This window comes from Cygnus olor, chromosome 5, assembly GCF_009769625.2.
Source record: "Cygnus olor isolate bCygOlo1 chromosome 5, bCygOlo1.pri.v2, whole genome shotgun sequence".
Classification (NCBI taxonomy): Eukaryota; Metazoa; Chordata; class Aves; order Anseriformes; family Anatidae; genus Cygnus; species Cygnus olor.
In genome coordinates this window covers 64481668-64503605 of record NC_049173.1, presented here as the reverse complement: position 1 = coordinate 64503605, position 21938 = coordinate 64481668, and the positions used below count along the sequence as shown (strand labels likewise).

The 21938-nt window shown below is 35.3% G+C and overlaps 1 protein-coding gene across 17 annotated transcripts in view; it reads left to right on the top strand.

Annotated features, from left to right (window-relative positions):
• IRAG1 (inositol 1,4,5-triphosphate receptor associated 1) overlaps positions 1–21938 on the top strand; it is a 108897-nt gene that overhangs the window by 79137 nt on the left and 7822 nt on the right. For all 17 annotated transcript variants that reach the window (XM_040559302.1, XM_040559313.1, XM_040559308.1 and 14 more), the window contains 14 exons: positions 2234–2304; positions 3188–3361; positions 4365–4442; positions 4901–4950; positions 5370–5411; positions 5609–6193; positions 8352–8430; positions 10574–10694; positions 13415–13445; positions 14782–14922; positions 17965–18096; positions 18861–19002; positions 19692–19741; positions 21528–21635. In XM_040559302.1, the coding sequence (XP_040415236.1) occupies positions 2234–2304; positions 3188–3361; positions 4365–4442; positions 4901–4950; positions 5370–5411; positions 5609–6193; positions 8352–8430; positions 10574–10694; positions 13415–13445; positions 14782–14922; positions 17965–18096; positions 18861–19002; positions 19692–19741; positions 21528–21635 (1804 nt within the window). The remainder of the gene's footprint in view (positions 1–2233; positions 2305–3187; positions 3362–4364; positions 4443–4900; positions 4951–5369; positions 5412–5608; positions 6194–8351; positions 8431–10573; positions 10695–13414; positions 13446–14781; positions 14923–17964; positions 18097–18860; positions 19003–19691; positions 19742–21527; positions 21636–21938) is intronic.

The window sequence follows — 21938 nt, the reverse complement described above, 5'->3', positions numbered from 1 at the left end:
AATCTTTCAGAATAGCATAATTTGAAACTTAAACAAAAATGTGAATTTAAATTTTGTACGTTTTTGACTAACAATTGCAACTTTTGAAATGCATCTTTCTGTTAGCAAATAAAATATGGCCTGGTGAGGAAAAAATTATTTGGTCCTTCTGTAGGCATAGAATGGTGTGTGTGCCCTACAAGGTTGACTGACAGTTAAATTTCTCATGTTCCATGCATGGAACACACTAGCCAATGTGCAATACTTGTCTGATGTCCAAATTTTAAACGTTTACTTGGACACCATCTGTAGGCAATTGACATGCTGGTGGGCAAGTACCCCACCCTCCCTCCATTGGAAAATTTTCAATTTAGTAGTTAAATCCCTGGTTCTGGTCTATTAGTTACATAATACCAGTAGTGCTGCCTTGAATTATATAAATATTTCTGTTGAAGCAAGAAGAGCTTTGTAGACTGATACGAAGTTATGAAAGTTATCCTTGTGGTTTTTTTTTTTGTTTTGTTTTTTTAAATCTTACTGTTCTTTCAAATAGTGAAACTTTTCATGGTATGTTCAGCCATCAGTGTTGACTCTTGCAATTGGGCATATCTTATGTAGAAAATCTCTTTCATCTGTTTCTTTTCTGAATTAAAGAACTAGCTATATGACCATCTTTTGGCAGTATTCATAGTGTCATGCTGAAAAATACACATTGTAGCAATGATATTTGCAATCTGTTAGAATTTTTTTCTCTACTGAAAGGAGAATGTAGCAACAAACTGTTGTTTGATTGTTCTTACAAACAATCTGCACCATCTTTAAATTACTCAATGTTTTTAATGACGGAATGTGTGGTTTTGGCAAAAGATGCACTTGCAATGTATGACAGTTTGTAAGGCTTAATTGTAAGTTCAGAATTTCCAAGGAGGCTTGTGATAATAAAAATAATTTTTCAGGTTTTAACAATAATTTGGCAGGTATTTAATTTAAATTCTATGTTTAGCATCTTATAGTCTTGTCAACTGTTGAAAAAAACTTCTAAACTTTTTTATTCTAGTATATTAAATATATCTTTGAGAGTGCATATACCTTCCAGTCTCGTGCATGTTATCTTTATATTGAATTAAAGCAGATATTAATAACAATTTAAGCTGATGCTGGTGAAGCTACTGTTATTGCATATGGTATACCTTACAAAAATTGTAGGTAGCTTGTTGTTGCTGGATAACTTTGGATTTGTTTTGTTTTGTTTTCCACACAGGACAATATTGTTAGATATTAGAACATATTCTAACATTAGCCAGCATCTTTAAAATTCTCTTCTCACTTTTTTTTTTTTCTCTGAAAAAAAACAGATGCAACAAGTTTAGGTTCCTTTTTCAGCTCTCTTCTTTCCATTCCTGTCTTATATCTGTTCAGTCCTCCTTGCTGTTTCAGTGAAAGAACACGGAAACTGAGATGGGACTGCTTTCCTGATCTAGTGAGATAAAATATCAGTTGAAAATTGAAGTAGATATTTTTTCTAAGATAAACAGTTGGAAGAACAAAGTATAACACCTAAACACAGTAATTTTGAAGCAGAAGTTTGGGGCCATTCAGGTAGGCCAGGCAAGAATAGCACCTTGAGGTTAAGCAAGTTGCTGAATTGAAATAACAATCCTGTTTGACGCTGAAAACTTCAATTTTCAGATGAATTAGGGTTATTTTTAATCTTCTGATAAAACATACTTCTTGACCTGGAAATTGAATTTACTGATCTGATATTAGACTTGAATTATGGGAAAAAATAATCATAAAGTATCAATCAAAATCGGTACTATAATTTGCTTGTATCCTTAAAATGTACCTCTCTGAACATCAAGATTGTTTAAGAGTTAGAATTATAATGCAACCCTATAAAAGCAGCATTACCTGCTGGATCAGCACTTAATTTTCTGATGTCGTTTAAGATATTTACCTGCTATGTCAGTGTGGCAGCTTAAGAAATTATCTTAATCATAAAACTTAGTTTAGGAAACACTATCAACTTACAACGACTAAAAATTACTTTTTGTAACATACCTATTTAGGTGAGTTTCATGTCATGATAGGAATAACTACTTGCTTTAGTTTGAGAAATTGAAAGTTCACAGTATCTGAGGTTATCAGTAAATGTCAAGTAATTTCTGTAATATTCCTTTGTTCTTTAGTCTTCTTTTTTTTTTTTTTTTTGTGGCATCCTCCTGTAATTTTTTTCATTTATTTTTCTCTCTAGACCTCGTAGTCCTCATAGAAGACATTCTAACCGTGCCACTAGGAATTCAACAAGTTCATTGACTTCTGTTGGTAAGAAGTGATTATTCATTCAAGCTAGGATGTTTTCTCTGAAAATGTGACATGCAATGAAGATGTAAATAGAATCACAGAATCATCTAGGTTGGAAGAGACCTCCAAGATCACCTAGTCCAACCTCTGACCTAACACTAACAAGTCCTGCACTAAACCATATCACTAAGCTCTACATCTAAACGTCTCTTAAAGACCTCCAGGGATGGCGACTCAACCACTTCCCTGGACAGCCCATTCCAATGCCTAACAGCCCTTTCAGTAAAGAAGTTCTTCCTAATATCCAACCTAAACCTCCCCTGGCACAACTTTAGCCCATTTCCCCTCATCCAGTCACCAGGCACGTGGGAGAATAGACCAACCCCCACCTCGCTACAGCCTCCTTTAAGGTACCTGTGGAGTGCGATAAGGTCGCCCCTGAGCCTCCTCTTCTCCAGGCTGAACAACCCCAGCTCCCTCAGCCGCTCCTCGTAAGACTTGTTCTCCAGACCCCTCACCAGCTTCATTGCCCTTCTCTGGACTCACTCAAGCACCTCGATGTCCTACGTACAGTCTGATTGTCTTGACTAAAGCTTTCTTTCATGTACATGCACATCTGTAATGCATACATAGGGAGTGCATGCACAGGGAATACTGATAACATTTTAGATAGTGATCGTGAGTTTATGAGCATCTTTGACTTAATCTCAGTGGGTAATCTGTGGTTTTGATGACTTGCTCTAAAATTGTGAATATAACAGCATTATAAAATGAACAGTCAGAAATTTTTAATTAATGCAAGCTCAAAGTTCAACTTACAGATGTTTTGTGCTGGTTACTCTGAAGTGCAGCAACCTATCTGGATACATGAAATACAGCTCTAATTCTGATGTTTTCAACCCAGACAACAGTGGTCACGTGATTGATTTGGTAAATGATCAGCTGCCAGATGTCAGAATATCAGAGGAAGACAAAAAGAAGAACCTTGAATTACTAGAAGAAGCAAAGAAAGTGAGCGAGAGGTTTCTAATGCGCAGAGGCAGAAAATCAAGAAGTAGCCTCCCTGAATCACCCACAGGTACGTGCAGATTCTGAAGATAAGATTTCACATTGTACTTCAAAGATCTGCAAAGGCATAAATAAATATCTACTGTAACCCATATATTGCTACTGTAGGCATACACTTTGTTAATTTGAAGGTTAGAATCCCTCTGTCTCTCTTCACAATTCAGTATGAAGCAGAAATGACCAATCTATATTCAAATGTAACAGTAGAAGACAATGTTTGTAGGTGTCTGAATGACACACTGCAGACACTGTAATAGGAAAGCAGGAGCTATTTCAATTGGAATCTTTAAAAAGTCACAAATTTTCTTGTCAAGATTTACTGCCTAGAGATCCTATTGTACTTAAAATTAAACCTTAATGGCAAGATATGAATATTGTGGAAAAACATACCACCCAGACATAATTACACAGACTTTTATTCTAAATATAGTTGTAAACTAAGCTAACTGGACCAGATCTTCCTTTAAAAATGATAGAATAAAATATTTTGTTCTAGAATGTCATTTGAAATTATTTTTCCCTCATAGGAAGTGTTTGAAAGCTAGGACAAAAATGTCATTTTTATTGTGAAATAGGACTTTCATTTAGCTTTGAAATACCATTTCAAAACAGAATTCTGTCTTAAAATCAGCTTGACACTTTCTATAGGGAAAAGAAAACTTTAAATCTTTTTAAATTAAATTTCTCTTTTTTTCTAAATTCCTTGAGTTCTTCTCTTGTGCCCACTCCTCTGCAATGCTTACAATCTCATAAAACTGAGGGGAATGATAATTCTGGGTATCAACAAAATTTATTAGTTTGTGCTACGTATATGAGATAAAACCTACTCTAAGTTCATAATTGGCAAAAACAATTTGGCAATTAAAGTAACTCGTCATACTTGGGACAAACACATGACTGTTCGATAACTATGAGATTAACGTTTTAATCTTGCATGAATTAAAAAAAAATCAGAAACCACAAGCCTAGAGAATAAAATTACTTTTTTATTTGTGTCTCTTGTTTTAATGAAGCAGTTTCCCCTACACTTAGTCCGAAAGTTTCACCAGTAGCATCTCGGAGCAACTCTCTCACTCTTCCTGTTCCATCAGGTAAAATGATCTATGCAGGTTCAAACCTTAAGTTATTAAAAAATAAAATAAAATAAAACAAATTTTCTTAGTATCTCTGGAGAAGTCAGAATCTATACATTCAAGCATCTCCTGAATATTACAAAGCTCTTTAATACCTATGATATATAAGTAAATCTTGATATATGATGATGTATAAGTAAATATTTACTTATGTGTTTTTGTTATATTTTGCTCCTGTGGTGCTGCTTGGCTACAGGTTCCTTTTTACTCTTTTCAATAACAGATGTTTGAGAAGTTCTAGTGTTCTTTCACTTTTTGTGTTTCAGATTTAATTTTTCCCTTTTAAATAATATTTTATGCATTGAAGTTTTCATCTTAGATGTAAGTGTGTGTGTATATGTGTTTGCTAATGTTGTGGTATTAAAACTTTTGAGCAAAACCATCAGGATACACCTTAATCACACACGTCTTCCTAGGATCTGATGCACGCGAAACTACTAGCGTCGAGTCAGTATCACCAGGGCCGGTAAGAAAGAGCTGAATATTCTGCACAGTAACCTGATTATTAAAGGACTATATTATATTACACTGTTCTGTTCGTCCCTGAGGAAAATAGGAAGTTTTCAATGCTATTTTCAATACTAAAATACAATTATTAGCATGTTTTCCTGAAAACTGAGAAACTAATAAATGTTAATTCTGAAGACCAAAATCCATGATGTAATGACTGCTGAAGGATCACAGAGAACTGTGAAGTATAGAAAATGGAAACATATATATGATCTTAATCTATGGGAAAAACCAATCCCTAAAATTACTTCATAAATAAATATAATGATGTAAAAAATATTTAAAGTTCATCTATTAATATTTGTATATAACGCAGCATAGATGTCAAAGAAAATTTTGTAAGACATACACAACTTTCTTCCCTCTTTTTGCTAGAATAACAGAACTGTGAAAGAAGATGAGAGGCAAACTGCAGAGGTAAGTGTTTGATATGGTGTTGTACAAAATCAGTGTTCTTTCAAGTGCCCTTCAAAAATTATTTCCATTGTCAAAAGCACATGTTTAAAGGCAAACATCAATGAAAATGACTCTATACGAGGAAAATCCATCATCAGAGCAGGGGAAAAGAGAAATCCACTCTTGTTTCTCTGTTTTATATGTGTCTCTACTTTCAGAATGCTGCTAAAGGATTAACGGATCGAAGGCCAAATGATCAAAGGAAGATTTCTCAGGGAAGGTTGGTTCCACGTTCTGCTGGTTTTGAAAACTCCAAAGAAAAACTGTCAGAACAAAAAGAAAACTTTGATCCGCGTAAACATATAGATACTTTGCCCAAATGCTCCCCTTCAGGCAGTGATGGTGGCAGAATGTCTCTTAACACTTGCATGAATGTTTGTGAAAATGAACTTGCAAAATCATTCCTCAAGAAAGCAAAAGAAAATGATGCTCCTTTAAGAACCTATTTACCAGGAATAGGAAATACAGACCCCAAACTAAAAATTCCTGTTCCAGAAATGAGGGACCATAAAGTTTCTTGTAAACCAGAATTTAAACTATGTGGGCTGCGTCCTCCTCTACTACGAGCTGTATCGTGGGATAGCTTGGAGCCTGGACAAAAAGATAAAACACCTTTAAAACTACCATCTGAGGAAGAAAAAAGCTTTGGTGGTAATAAATCCAGCAATCAATTTAAAGCATTCAAAGACCTCCAAATCCAAGTTCAGCCTGTTCGAATGCAGAAATTGACAAAGCTCAGAGAGGTGAGTCCTAGTTATCAGTTGTATCCTGTTTTAAAGTTATTTTTGCGTCTTAGTAAACTTTCAACTTGCTAGCATTTTTATTGTTGCAAGAAATGTATGTTAATATAAAGGCAAACAATTTCAGCAAAATAAATACAATATTGTATCATTTTTCCTTTCCAACTTTAGTAAATTGTAACCTGTAGCTAAATACCATGGAATTACTATTTCCTAGTTCTTGTCAAATACGCTTCAACTGCGCTGTTGTCTCCTCCTTATGCATGTGCTCTTGCACATAGGGGGTTTTGTCTTCAGGAAAAACAAATTGTAATACTGGTGTCGAGGAAACACTAATTGCTTTCATTGTGACAGAAAGGTGAGTATAAAACACAATAATTCATTTTTGCACAGTTTACATGAACTATAAACAGGAAGCAGTTGATTAACAGCCATGTCATTTGTAAAACATACTTTGGAGTAAAATGATCTATTTTGGTTTCTAAAGAGTTTTGTAGATCTGAAGAATCTTTCCTTCCTGAGGATATAACAATATTCTCTTTAAAAGGGTCACTTACGCTCTTTCACTTCCTTTACTTCCCTGTACTATGCTTTTTCTGTTCCTTCAGAATTTTCTTCAGAACCAGAGAGACAAAATACTAACTGGCTGATTTCTGTGTGAAAGGGTTGAGACCTATGTATAAACAGAAAGCTTTAATTTGAAGTTGAGATAGTTGTTATACTTTTATGTAAGGGCTTACAAGATCTTCTGTCTTGTACTATTTGTAAGTTTTCTTTGGATTTAAAAATCATTTTTGCTTTGTTCAGCTGAGTGGTTTTGTGTCCTGTTTACCTCTTGGTATTGTCCCTTCTAAGGGTAGTTGTCCTGTCATTCAAGATTACAGGCCTTTGCAATATTGTTACATTTACAAGATCTCAGAGGACAGGAAGTGTTTTTAGCATGCATTTTTGCTTATTGAACATCCTCAGAAAATGTGCCCAGAGTTTTTGAACTGAGTGCCCCTGAGAGCAGATAAGCAGACTTAGAGTTTCGAGTTCTAACATGGTGCAAATCTGTCAGCCTCTTGAAGGACAGTATTGGACTCTGAAATCTGTAAATTAATCTGTTGCTAAATAATTGTCTTAAATGTTTGTCAAAAAGAACTTTGTCTGAAATAATTAAACCCTAAGAATTAACTACTGTATAAAAAAGGAGAAATAGCATGGAGTGATGCAGCAACTAATGTGTATAGGACCTTTAAAAGGGGGAGAAGTAGTAGTTCCTTCCCTTAACATCATAATAAGAATATTTTTTTCAACCTCCGCTAGTTAATACTTTAAGACAAGTACAGGGCTGACAGATCTGAGGACCTCAAATTTCGCACTTTGGTTACTTCCTTTCCACTGTAGTGCTTGGGAATGACAGCTTGGTTATTCATCTTTTCTTGTTTATGTAGAACACATTCTTACTATATATGTACTGGAAATGTTCATATAGAGGCACCTGAGCCATATGACTGAGTGTTTTCATAGCTGTTAAACGGCTATAAACAGAATCAGAAAATTAATACAACGTGGCATGTAATTCTAGTTATGCAGGATTTGAGCTCTGACTAGTTGGAGTTGTTTACTTATAAACAAAAGCAGGTGTTTACAAATTTAAAATATATTTGAGAATATGAAAGTAGGAAATGAGGAGATGATAGAAGGAGAAAAGATAATGATGTGTAATCCTGAGGACTGTATTCTTCCCTACCTGTAGGGAATGGTGGTACAGTAACAGTGAAGTATTAACTTGCATCTACTAGCACACCCAGCTTTGGTGTGAGTAAATCCTACTTTGGTGTGAGTAAATCCTAATTTTCTGTACTTTCTCCTTTCTGGAATACTAGCTTGCTACTATGTTTTTTTCACATTCATTTACTAAAATTCCCTTTTTGTACTTGGGTAAGGGGCCCATGTTGCAAATCTCTATTCACATGACCAGGATTTTTGCTAAGTAATGCATGTATGAAATTTGAAATATGTGATACTGATATTGTAATAACTATAACTTCATGTAAATATCTCCATTATGTTTATTAACTAAAGTGAATGTTATATTTAGTGTTCATTTGTCAGGTATATTTATATTGAGATTTCTAGTTAAGTTACTTGTAAATGTTACTGTTTTTCTTAACAGGAGCATATTTTGCTGAGAAATCAAAATTTAGTTGGACTTAAACTTCCTGAACTTAGTGAAGCAGCTGAACAGGAAAAAGGTGCAGTACCACAAAAGTGTGAAGGAGTGTGTCTTTTTTACACACTGATTTTTTTTTAATATAATTAACTGATACAGAAAAATAAAACATTTCTTACTTTTTCAATTACAATACTAGATGTACTGAAGCAGTCATGGAAGAGGGTAGTAAATGGTGATTGAGAGACCGGTAAAACTAGTGATGTTTTTTGATTTGGCTGTTGATTAGGCTTGGGAAAAAGAGGAATGCATCTTCTGATCCAACAGCCAATAACATGCCCTTTGCTCTGTATGGTTCATGCATGGGGAGCAGGAATGGAAGGATGCAATGTGAGAGGTGTGATGGTTTGTATGCTCTGGGACTGTTTCACAAGACCTCAAAGCTTCTGTTACACAGGGAGATGGCTGAGATATTACACTTCATGTTACCTCTGAAAACAGTCTCATCTTCCGTTTGAGTGAGACAAGATGAAAACACGCTTCTTGTCCTCTACCTGTGTTTAGAGTTTGTATCTTTGGATTTTTCATATGTGGTAGTATTATTCCTGTCGCTCTGCTAGTACATTTCCCAGAAATTATTTAGTGGGCCTTGTTTGAAATTGTAAAATAGTTGCCGTTTTACCGGTCTGTTAAATAATTTGGGCAAATCTGAACCTTCTGAGAGGAAAACATGAAAAACTAAGCATTATTTTATTCAGCTTTTCAACCAAGAACTCTTGAGTATCATGAACATTTTACGTCTACTTCTAAAGTCTACTACTCATATAAATGATAGCACATTAAAGGTCAAACCCTTGTCCTCAATGGGGAAGGCAAGTGAGGGGTCAAATCCTTAGCTTGTTTGTTAGGGAGACTTACTTCCTTACATTGTCATAGAAGCCACCTTTTCTTTTTAAGTGGAGCTGTAAATTTGCTTGAACAATAGCAAGTAGCCAGCTGCTTCATTATTACTATTATGAATCAAATATACTGGCTCCATCATGTTTTGTTATTAATGCCAAGTTATTGTGATCATCTTAGTAAACACAACTGTGCATCTACAGAAGTCTAGATAAGTGAGCTATGTTAGGCAGGGGACCTTGTGGTGGTAGGCTGTGTTTCTATGAGGACATACACAATGGTTCTCGAAAATAATTAGACTTCTGAATATAGAAGAAATGCACAGAACTTAAACATAGCTGGAAATAGGAAGAACCTACTGTTCTTTTCTGCTTTTCATGATAATGTCCTCCACATTCAAAAAATCTGAGATTTTTCACACAGTTATGAACATCTAAGAATCTGTCTGTTACGCTAAATGAACAGAAAGCCTGGGCAAAGGTATCTTCCCAGGTCTCTGATCAAACTGGGGATCCTGACTTTCCTACAGGAGAGTCCTTCCATAAATTATGGCAAGAGGGGAGGATAAGGTAAATACTATGTATGAAATTAAATAAAATGAAAATAAAAGTTAAGTAAAATGAACTTTAAAAAAAGATAATTTGAGACATATCTTGGTCCTTATGAAAGTAACACAAGTAGAGAACACAATCGCTACCTTTTTGTCCTGTTTCAAAGAAAATACAGTGTGAACAAGTACATGCTGTAGATTCATCATAAGTGGTGCATAAAATCTGTAGTATAGTGTATTATACTAGAAATATTATTGGCAGGTGACACTGAAAGCCTTATAAAATGACAGTACTCTATGAAATTTAAGCTAAAATTTTCAGAAATGATTTAACTGTACTGCTAAAACACACATGCAAAAATGCTAGGTTAGATGTTCCAGTAATGAATTTGGATGCAGTCTGAATTGTAGAAAAAAATGCAATAGTTATTTTTCAGTGCATTAGAGACTGTCAGAGCACAAATTACTTCGTTCTATCTAGATAAAGAGTGACAGTTGTAATGGTTACTCCTGTTGCCTCTGTTCAAAGGGAAGACAGGAGGAGTGAATGATGCATCCTCAGTCAATAAAGGAAGTAACGTTATGCATTAAGGGGTGGAGAACCTCTTCTTGTTACCCCACTTTTGTTCCCAGCAGAGGTGGGATGAAATCCTCATTGACTTTTAAAAGGCTCTACTTAGGTTAGGTCCTATTAGACTGTGAGATGACGACTTCATTTTTAATGCATACCTTCTCAAATAACGTTAAAAAGATTTTTATCTGCAAATGTCTTTAGGCCCTTCACCTCTCCCCTCTCCCACTGAAGAGGAAGAGACAAAGAATAGCTCTGATGTCATGCCCAGCATTCCTGATGTATTGCTGCGAAAACTACGTGTGCACAAATCTCTTCCAGGAAGGTAAAAGCTCTTCAGAAGTAGCAAGACATGATTTGGGAAAGGCATACTAATGGTTTTCAGTGAACTCCCTTTATTAAGTTCCATTCAGGGGGGATCCATATATGTAGAGAAAGTGTTGCATCTTAAAATGTGTGACAGATTTTCTGAATAGTTTGGGGAGTGCACCAACTTTCAGTAGCTGACAAACTTAAAAATGAGTTTCTAAGTTCTACTTAAAAAGTCTGAAACTTAACTTGCATACTACAAATAAATTTTTATACAGATTTGTTACCAGTCTGTCCAATCCTGGTTTCCAGGATTGCTGTTACAGATATAAAATCATGCTGAAAGGGTTAGTATCTCTTGAGGCCAGATAACGTTTTCATATGGTAAAATTTGGACATGAGAGAATTCAGCAGTTTTTCTGCAAGTGATGATTTTTCAGTGAGATTAAGTTTGTCATTTTGCCTGCTTAGTTGAAGAATTCACTTGCAAATTCCCTGACATTGAGGTGTTGAGCAACCTGCTCATAACTGCCTACTTGCACATCTGTCATGGCTCAAGGGTTCCTTTCCCTCTTAATCTTTGAGAGGAGAGGTCTGCTGGGGCCTGACAGGACCCACCTGTTTCGATGAGGAAAACATTTCATGACCTGTAACCTAGTGAAACTGATTGAGAGGGCTTTAAACTAGGATCAATGTGGGAGGGAGATACCATTAGGAACACTGAGGTTAAACCAAGGGATGGTACTTCACTGTCCGAGGGTGGCAAGGCTAATGGGAGCATCTGTGCTGCTCCAAGGAGTGCTGCAAGTTCAGGAGCACATCTGAAATGTTTGTACACCAGTGCATGCAATATGAGGAACAAGTGGGATGAACTGGAGGCTTTGGACCTTTCCCAGAGCTGTGATATCATTGGTATTAGTGAGACTTTATGCTTTAACTTTTGGTTAGCTCTGAAGTGGTAAGGCAGTTGGACTTGGTGATCTTTGAAGGTCCCTTCCAGCTGAACTGTTCTATCTTTATGTAATCTGAAATAGTTTACACATCTGTAACACGTGGACAGTGTAGAACCATGTAAGAGATCATTTGAAACTAGAGCTATTGCTGCCTAATGCAGTGTAAATAAAACAAGGGAATCCTCTGGTCCATACCTCTTCTGAGGTGGAGTTAGAAGAGACAATACTCGCGATGTGTTTGTCCAAACTTCTAGAAATACAAATCTCTGATCTGAGTTTGCTACCATCCAAGTTGAACATTTTATTGACAGAATTTAAGTAGAATTTTCCTTTTTTGGGGAGAGGTTTGTTTAAAATTATTAACATTATTTAAAAAAAGGACATAATTTGAAAATAGTATTTTGCTCTAGCCCATAGGGAATAACATAGGGATGAAAGCTCAAGTAAAGCATTTATCACCACGTGCCTTGCATATTTTGCACTACTTTAGAAACTGAGCATATTTTCTTTTGTTTTATATTAGAATAAAGTTCAGATTCTTCCAAATTTCTGCATAAGCCTTTTCTTTGAGAGAAATAGAACTGTAACAAAAAAAAAAGGCATATTAGACATCAAAACAATACTCTTGAACTTCTTTCTAGAAGGACTACTCCTTCTAGTAGACTTCCTTTTAGAATAACAAGAAGTGATACGAATACTACTGTTTTAGGCACAAAATGGTTTTCCAATACACAGGGCATATTGGCCTCCCATCTTCTAGTCACTACTTTAAGTATCAATATATTTTATCCACCAAGAAAAATCAACTGCTTATTGATGCCATATATATTGACTTCTACGTTAGGGTTTAATGTTGCAGCCAATATGACAACTAATATCTGAAACTGTACAGTGCATGATAGATATGTCAATCTCAACTTCTGTCACTGGCATCCACTAGGATTTATGTATACAACTCCTTTCATTCCTTGCAGATGTTTTTTCTTCACTTGCATAAAATTGAATAGCTCTCTGCACTATGGGAAGAACTGCAGGGAATAAAAACCTGTAAATTCAAACACATGGGATGACTACCTTAAAGTGAGATCTTGTAGTATACTGTTCTCTATCTCATTTCTTTTATGGTCTACTATGAAACCACTTTTTGGTAACTTTCTCTAATTTTTGTACAGTTAGTAATCATTCTTTGGGTAGAAAAATGATAAAACTCAAGCACCTGTTTTCTCAATGTCATTCATTGTCAGCTAACAATAATTAGGTAAGTTTGCAAACTTCTAACAAAACAGCTAAAGCAAGTTGGTACTGTATACAGGGAGCTGGGTTTTGAATTCTACCCATCTGTGATTTTGTGTGATCATCATCATGAGGTTTCAGCTGTTAAAAGAAGGAAAATAGGTGAAGTTAATAACCCCAAGTCTAGTGTATTAGATCACCTGCAACTCCAAAAGGGTAATTTCTGTCTTGCTCTTGTACTTGGAATTTGTCACAACATAGTGCAGATACACATAAATGTTTGCACTTGCCAGAAACTTTGGTATATTTCTACCAATACTTAAGTGATACTGTGCTGTTGCTAAAAAAAAAAAAAAAAAAAAAAAGGGGGGGGGGGGGGGGGACTTTAGCCCTTAAAAGAAAAATTTAATTAATTAAATGGTGATTTGACAAAAAGAAACCATAAAATATTTAAGGCAAGGGCTTCTGTTATTTTCAATTCAATATTTCAATAATTGTGTTTTAAGAGACAAACCTAATAAAATCTTAATTTCTTTGTTTTCATTTATAGCTCCCCTCCGCTTACTGAAAAAGAAGTTGAGGTAAGTGTGTTCTTAAAATGGTAGGTTTAGGCACCAAGTGTACCATTGCTGTATGTTCTTGTCTAAGCTTCTGAATAACACAAGCTGTAACTCTTGATTAAAGATTCATTTAACAGCTTTCAGTGATGCAGAGTGAATTTTATCCCTTAATATATGTTTATTCTGTAGTTAAATTAGTTAAAATCTTGGTTATGCTCCTGATTTAAATTTGTCTTTAATTTCATGTGCCTCAATTTTAAGTGGCTACTGTAAGTCTAAGGGTGGTTATTAGAATCAGGTAATCAGATATTTTGCCAAAAATATTTTTCAGGAAAAAAAAATGGAGCTCAATTCAAACAACATTTTTATGTGATATGGGCAATTGCCCCAGGCAACATAAACAGTTAAAAGACTTAAGTAAAAGTGTTTGTGCATTCTTTCTAATAGCATATACGTGTTTTGTAAATTATTGTAATAAATTTATATGTAATAAGGATCTTATAATAATGTTGTTTCTACTTTTTAAAATAATATTATAGATATGATAAAGCTAGGAAAAAATTGAAATTGAGACCAGAAACCACATTAGTTAATTGCTTTTTTTTTTTTCCATTGGCCAATAGGAGCTCAGGTATGATTTTCAATTGTATTTTGCAGTTAGTTGACATATTTTTTACTTTGTCAGTTCTAGCCAAGAAATTGTTTATAGGTTGCCCATTATCTGGGTGGCTTTGTTTTTTGGTATTTTGCTGCCTTTTTTTTTTTTAATGTACCAGTGAAGAATAATTATTTATTTCCATAGCTGAAATCAAATGGAGCTATTGGTGACTCATTCTTCACAACGTATTAATCGTAAGCAATAAATGCATCTGGTAAAGAAAGAAACAATCTGTAAAAGCATGGTTTGAGAGAATAAAAATGTTAGCACTTTTGATGTTAGCATCTTTTGCCTTCGGTGGTAGATGTTTATCCCTTAGGTAAAACAATGATAATGGTGAGCTCATCCCTGGATTTCCTCTGCACAGACTATCTGTTTAAAAACCTTGTGGACCCTTGGAGGAAGTCCAGCTAGAAAACAGATTCATTGTGATTCTGATACTTCTGGTAGGCTACTTCCGTCGTTGTCTCTCTGCTATACTGAACTTCCAGAGAAGCATTCGTGAAAACATTTTAGAGGAAATAAAGAGGAGTGATTTTTTTTTAAAATCTGTTTTTTAAAATATTTTCAGTTTTCTATTTCAATATTTATTTAAGTACTGAAGCTTGTTAAATGTGTGTCTTATTTATAAGTTGTTACTGGAAATTACAGTACAGTGGCACTTATTTAAAAATGCCTTTTTTTTTTAAATCCAAACAGAATGTATTTGTACAGCTTTCCTTGGCCTTTAGAAATGATAGTTATACCTTGGAATCTAGAATTAATCAAGCAGAGAGAGAGAGAAATCTTACTGAAGAGAATGCTGAGAAGGAACTGGAAAACTTTAAGGCAGCCATTACGGTAAGAAAACAACAATAAATACTTCTCTGAACTCTAGGACACATTCAAGTGCGCACACATTTGAAATGTGTGACTGTGCTTGCTTATACTCACTGTACATTCAGCCACAAAACTTCATTCTGTGCTGCTTGAGCTCATTATGTAATTCTCTACAGTTGAGAGCGCATTTTCTGCCAGGGTGGGCCACTGTTGCTGAAAGTGTATAGAGGATGTTGCCCTGCCCTGCTTCAAATTCTATAAATTTGAGATTCAGTTATTGGAAGAAGCCTGTGACAAAGCTAATAGAATGCAGAACTGCAATTTGAGCTCTGATTCCTGCTCTCTTGAGAAAGACCACCTTCTTCAGCAGTAACCTTCAGGTGTCTCATTAGGTGAGATACTGAAATGATCTGAAGCCTGAGTCCAGAGGTTTATGACTTGAAAGATCTTCTTAACTGCAGGTAATGGAAGGTGGTATAGGAAAGAAAAGAGTGAGGATTACATAAAGAATACGTGCAATCTTAGGAACAGGTTATATTTATTCTTTTTTTTTTTGTAACTGAAATGACACATATATCTCTGAGATATGTTAACTTATGTGCTGCGCACAGTTCTGTGCAAAAATGGAGGAGGTGGATAGATAGCATGCTTCTAACTGAAATAGCACCTTACAAGGAAGTGTTGCTATAGCTTTGAGAAATAGTTAGGAGAATATAAATTTTTTTCCCATTTACTTTATCAAGAACATCAGGTGAGAAAGGATGCAGTTAAACAAAGTTTGTATCACCTGGAATTCCAAATCTGCATGTACGGATCAATTGTTACTGGAAGGAAAAAAAAAAAAAAAAAAGGAAAAAAAAAGCACTTTGGAATATTTCATGGATGTTCCCTTTTTTCCGTGTTTAAAGAGCAAACGGAAACAACTTGTAAAATCTTAGGGGTTTATTAATTATAATATTTTGTACACCTACAATTTTTTTCAAGTAATGTATAAGTGTTCTTTCAACTGCAAACAACTAGTTGTTATATTTATGTAACAACCATTTGTTACATTCAACATGTTAAAGAATCCCTAAATAGGTAACAAGGACCATGTTACCAGCACAGGGCAGATGTAATTAGCTTCCACAGAATTACAGAATGGTTGAGGTTGCAAGGGACCTTTGGAGGTCATCTTGTCCAAGACCTGTGCCTGAGTAGGGACACCCACAGTAGGTTGCTTTTGTCCCCTGACCTTGTCCAGGCAACTTTTGAAGATCTCTAAGGAGGGAGACTCTACACCCTCTCTGGGCAAACTGTTCCAGTGCTCCATTACCTGCATAGTAAAGGAGTGCTTCCTGATGTTTAGACAGAACCTCTTGTGTTCCAGTTTGTGCCCATTGCCTCTTGTCCAGGCACTGGGCACCACTGGGAACAACCTGGCTCTGTTGTTTTTGCACCCTCCCTTTACGTATTTATACACATTGAGAAGATACCCCTAAGCCTCCTCTTCTCCAGGCTGGACAGTCCCAACTCACTGTCTGTCCTCATGGGAGAGGTGCTCCAGTCCCTTGATCATCTTGGTGGCCATCTGAAATGATCAAAGGAATGGAGCACCTCTCCTGTGAGGTTGGTTTCTCTGGTTTATTAAGTTCACAAGCTGCAGTCTGGCTTTTACAAGCTTTTTAAGGTACTTTATAACAAAGTGGCAACTACCATTTTCATATAAAAGTTTTTTTCTTTACAATGGAATAATCTAACCAACAATTAAATGATGTGGCAACTCCTGTGTAAGGTGTACCATATTAGATTTGCTTCTATCCAAGTGTGAAGTTATCTTCATTTCTGTAGGACAGGCACATGTTAAATGTTTTAATGAGTTTGACCAGTATTTAGGATTTTTTTTATCAAACTTGTAATAACTGATGTTTTATTCAAAAACCCAGCTTCAAGAGAAAGTGGATTGATTCACATGAATTTCAGATTTGCTCAAGGAAATAAGCAATTTACACTTGCCAAGAACCAGTTGAAAATCTGAAATCTCTGCATGTTTTCCTCATGCATACATTTTCTTATGCCTTCCTGGGTCTTACAGTCAAATTTAGGCTGCAATTTGTTAACACGCTGGCTTCAGTCATAAGGAAATTTAAGAAATTTTTGTCATTGTACTTCTTGTTGCACCAAATTTATCATTCTCTTAGCTGTGTTCCTACACCAAAGGTTTGCACTACAAATGAGATTTCTCAACTGACTCTGGTTAAAAAAACAAACACAAAAAAAAACAACACTAAGTCTGTCTGTAAGTCTGAACTAAATTTTATCAGTACTTCTTCTATCAGTCTTTTCTGCAAGTAGAAAATTGAATCAATTCAATTCAAATTCAATCAAGAGATGTTCACTAATGCTTTGGTTAATAAAACATCTAAATTCACTCTTGCTTTTGGTGACTAATCCCATATGCTTCGGTGCTTTTCACTATTAAATTTGAGCTATCAGAGTGATAGTATTAATCAAGTACATAAATGTGTGTACTGACAGATGAAAAATGGTTAAGAAATTGCAATTGCCATTTGAATTACAGGTCATATTGGTTTCTATTACTCTCTTACTTCTCGATTTCTTGAGACTCCAACATCTGGTTTATTTTCAATACGGTTAAAGTGTCTTGGATCTGAAAGAACATAAATGGCCTTCTTAACACCGTGTGCCCAGCAAACAAAATGTTGCAAGTTTCAGGAATCGCTTTTAAGTAGTACTTAAAATAAGCTTGGTATTTGTAAAGTTCATAAGTAGATAGTCATGATTCGTAACTGATTTCGAAACGAGAAATATCACAAGTGTGCTCAGCCATTTTTAACCTCTTGAAAGGTGTGCCTGCAATATACAGCAAAGCCCCCTTTTGAGACTGCAGCAGCACTGGCTAGTTTGTCTCTGGTGGTAGAGATGGTGTTCCTCTTTGTCTAAGAACTCATCTGTGCATAGTTCTGCCTGGACATGTCTTACACTGATTCTGTGACTCAGGCCAGCTCACCTGACCTAAGAGTGGCAAGACATCACAGCAAGGCTTATGTATTTTCATTTCAGTCTTCAGCTCATTTATGGCATCACTATGAACACAGAGAAGCTTACCAGAAGCTATTGGAGGATATTGCTGTTCTGCGGCGTTTAGCTGCTAGGCTATCTAGTCGTGCTGAAATGGTTGGAGCTGTTCGCCAGGTAAGAGCATCCTGGCATCTAACAAATGTATCATCGCTGTATGTGTTTACTCTCTTTTTTTTCCCAGACATAGCTGAAGGTTTTCTGAGCCCTTTGAATTTTATATGTCATTTTGGGTGATTAAAGACATTTATTATAGTGTCAGAGAAGATACCTTTTCAGTCTGGAAATAGAATTCAAACAGAAGATTACCCATGAAACTATATAATATGCACAATAGGAGCATACATATTATTCAGAATTATAGCTGCAGTACAAGAAACATTTTACATCAGTGCAGCATAAAAAAGAAAACTTCTGTGGGTCAAAAAGCTCAGCTAGTTCAATAACCTGTCCTCGGCAATAGCTGAAGTCAGACAACTATGAAAAGCTGTGTTAGTTGTATAGCAGGTATAAGTGACAACACAGCAATACCCTCCTAGGCTCAAAACTGTTACCTCTGCCAAATGAAGTAACTAAGCTGATGCCAGTGAGACCTTCAAAGGTTTGAAAGCAAGGGCATGTATACCACATAACTGATCATATAGGCACACAGGTAGTATATAAATATTTGACAAAATAATTGATGATTTTCTCTGGATATATATTAATGCCTTTGTGTTTGTGTTCTAATAAACTTAGGAATTTGTAGTCTTTTGAGATATCAGTATTCTTATGTACAATTATTCCAGGTCTAGTCCTGACAGGGGTCATGCACATAGAGGCAAATGATAAGTTTGAGAAGTGTAGAGGTAACTTGAGTAATCCTCTCCTTTATTCCTTAGGAGAAGCGTATGTCAAAGGCAACAGAGGTAATGATGCAGTATGTGGAAAATCTAAAAAGAACATATGAAAAGGATCATGCTGAGCTAATGGAGTTTAAGAAACTTGCCAATCAGAATTCTAGCAGAAGCTATGGTGCATCTGGTAAAAAAAACAACAACAACAAAGTTTGTATTGCCTGTGTACAGAGAGATATATAGCGCAATTAATAAGTGATGTATCATGAAACCTCTTCTACAGAAGTAGACTTAGAAAATTATAGATATATCAGCTAAAATATGTCATATAAGCAATATTTAATGCTACAGTACGGTAATTTAAAAATCACTGTCACTTATCAAATTCTGATGAGATCCAATAAAATTTTTATTGGCCTCTAATGTAAGTGTAAATGTGCAATGTGCAAAGCTTACACAGTTTTAATACAGCTACCTCTGAAATGACAGTTAATAGCAAAATTTTATTACTGCAAAATACTTTTTTTTTTTTTTTCTACTTTATCTTGCCTAGCTTGCCAGAACCTCAAATATGAATATTTTCTTTTGGAAAAACTTACATAAGGAGGAAAATAGTAGGCTTTTATCTAATAAGTAAGGATAGTAATGGTTGTTTTGTATGTGTTGTGGAGTTGAGTTTGTTTGTTTGTTTCTGTTTGTTTTAAGTTGTTATATCTTCTACAGGTGAAATTGAGGCCAGAACTGTGTGACAGATAAATATGCAGTCACTACAGATATTGACTAAATATAGTATGTCTGAGTTTGAAATGCAAGTGAGGGCTCTATTGATATTATTACTCATATATTCTAAGACTATTCTTTTCTGTTTTTATGCAGAAGATGGAGTACCTCGTTCATCTAGATCCATGTCTCTTACTGTTGGAAAGGTATTTCTGCAATACAAAGAAAATTAAGTGAACATTTTATGTAGTGAAGTTTCTTTGTCTACATACATTCAATCTTATAGTCTGTGTTCAAAATATAGTAATGGTTAGTTCTCAATATTCATGTAGTCTAGTGTAAATGCTTCGTAATTTTGCATGTCCAATTAAGGATGACTCTATGGAATACCAATAATGCCTACTTTGAATCATAAAGGGACATATTTATTTAGGAAGAGTCATATTCCAGGCCACATACCGGTGCTGCAGAAGGTGGCTTAGGTCCCTTGCATTGCTCTAGTTCTTCAGTGAAGAAGCAGTACACTGGATCAAACCTTTCTATTTGAGGGATTCCAGGAACATACCATTTTCATTATCTTAAGTATGATATCGTGTTCAGAAGATGGATGTCAATAATAATTTTTTAAGTGTGGCTTGTTTTTCAGTTGCCATCAGAATATCTTGTTTGTCTTGACAAAGCATTGAGAGACGGGAGCTTATTTCAGATTGTTTTAACTTGACTGATTAATAACATTAACAAGACCATGATTTTATTTCTCTGAAACTTCCTGTTGCTGGAGTCCAAGTTTATTTAAAACCTCCTAAAATAACCAGTTATTTGAGAGACCTAAGTCCTGGTTTGGCCATTATGAAACTTGGTCAGAGGCATTACTGAGTCTAGTATTTCTTTTCATATTTTTATTTGGGTTGTACTTCTTTATATTTAATTTATTCCTATCACTTCTGAGTGCTGAGCAGGAAGAATTTTCCCTTTTGTTAGGAGTACATTAGGTGTATCTCTGTCATTAATGAATAGGTAAAATTGGTCCTGTCTAGATCCAGGATCGTAGAGTAGGTGATCCTATGTATATATTCGGTAAACCTGTTGAACTTATTTTTTGTCAAGTTACCTAAAGCAGAATCTTAGAAATGTTTGGATATGCAGTAAGATGATGCTGTTAGATGCTATATGTGCTTGTGCTTTTTTGTTTGTTTGTTTGCTTTTTTACTCAGTGGGATGCATAGATCTCACTACTTGTATAACATAGATAAATTATTTGGCTTCTTACCGAGTGACAGACTTATATGATCTACACTTGAGCTATAATATAATGTATAAAGCTAGCATATGTTTATCATATGAAGGATTTCCATGGTCTTTGGGAAATGTAAGCAATGTCACATGATGCTAGATAAATATCTAACAACTCAAGAGTGGGGGGAGAAAGCTTTCTTCCTTTGTGGAGGGAACGGATGTTATTGTTTCTGTAATAATGTGTAGTTTTATTAAAAATAAAAACTAAAAAAAGCACTATATCCCGGTGAGTACAGTATATCATAACAGGTACATAGCAAGAGAAGAGTATCATATGTAACTTCATTATTTTCCGGTCTTCTGGTATTTTTCCCCATATCAGTACGTATCTGGTTTAACCAAAGATAATAGCCTTTCATGAGAACTGACAGTTTAGAATATGCCTCCTGTGTCACTTATGTTATTGGGCTTTCAGAGTGGAGTAAAAAAATGCGAAGCTTCCCTGTACAGAAGTTTGATTCTCACTAAGCACTTGCCATGCCAGATAGTACTAGGAAGATAGAAGCACTAGTAGATAGTAAGTTTGGGGGATGTTCACAGCCCTAACAGCAGTTTACCATAATTTTGCTGCTAACTCTCTTAAATGTCTTCTTGCTGACATTAACATACATACCTGACATACCTCTTAACTTTCAGAATTTTTCTTTGGCCTATTTTGTTGTATGACAGAAAAAAAAATAATGTTCTTTGTCCTAGAATATGCCTCGGAGGCGAGTCAGTGTTGCAGTTGTTCCTAAATTTAACTCCTTGAACATTCCTGGTCAGTCACCAACAGCTTCACCTATACCTTCAATGCCATCCCTAGTAAGTAAAACCTACAGTTGAAAGGTACAAGGCTTTGTTTAAAACACTTTTGCACAGGGCCAAGCCATAGTTACTAAAAAATGTAAAACCTTTAATTGGTTAAATTTGACTACGTCCTAATGAATGGGATGGACAAAGGTAATTTCTGTTGTGTAAGGGACTATTTTACTGTTTAGTGTTTAGTGATCAATATATAACAAAGAAAGAGACTTGATACTTTCTTGGAGGAAAAAAAAAAACATTGTAGAAGGGAATGCCACAGAAAAATTGTTATAGTGTTCAGATCCAGTATTTATTGTGTTT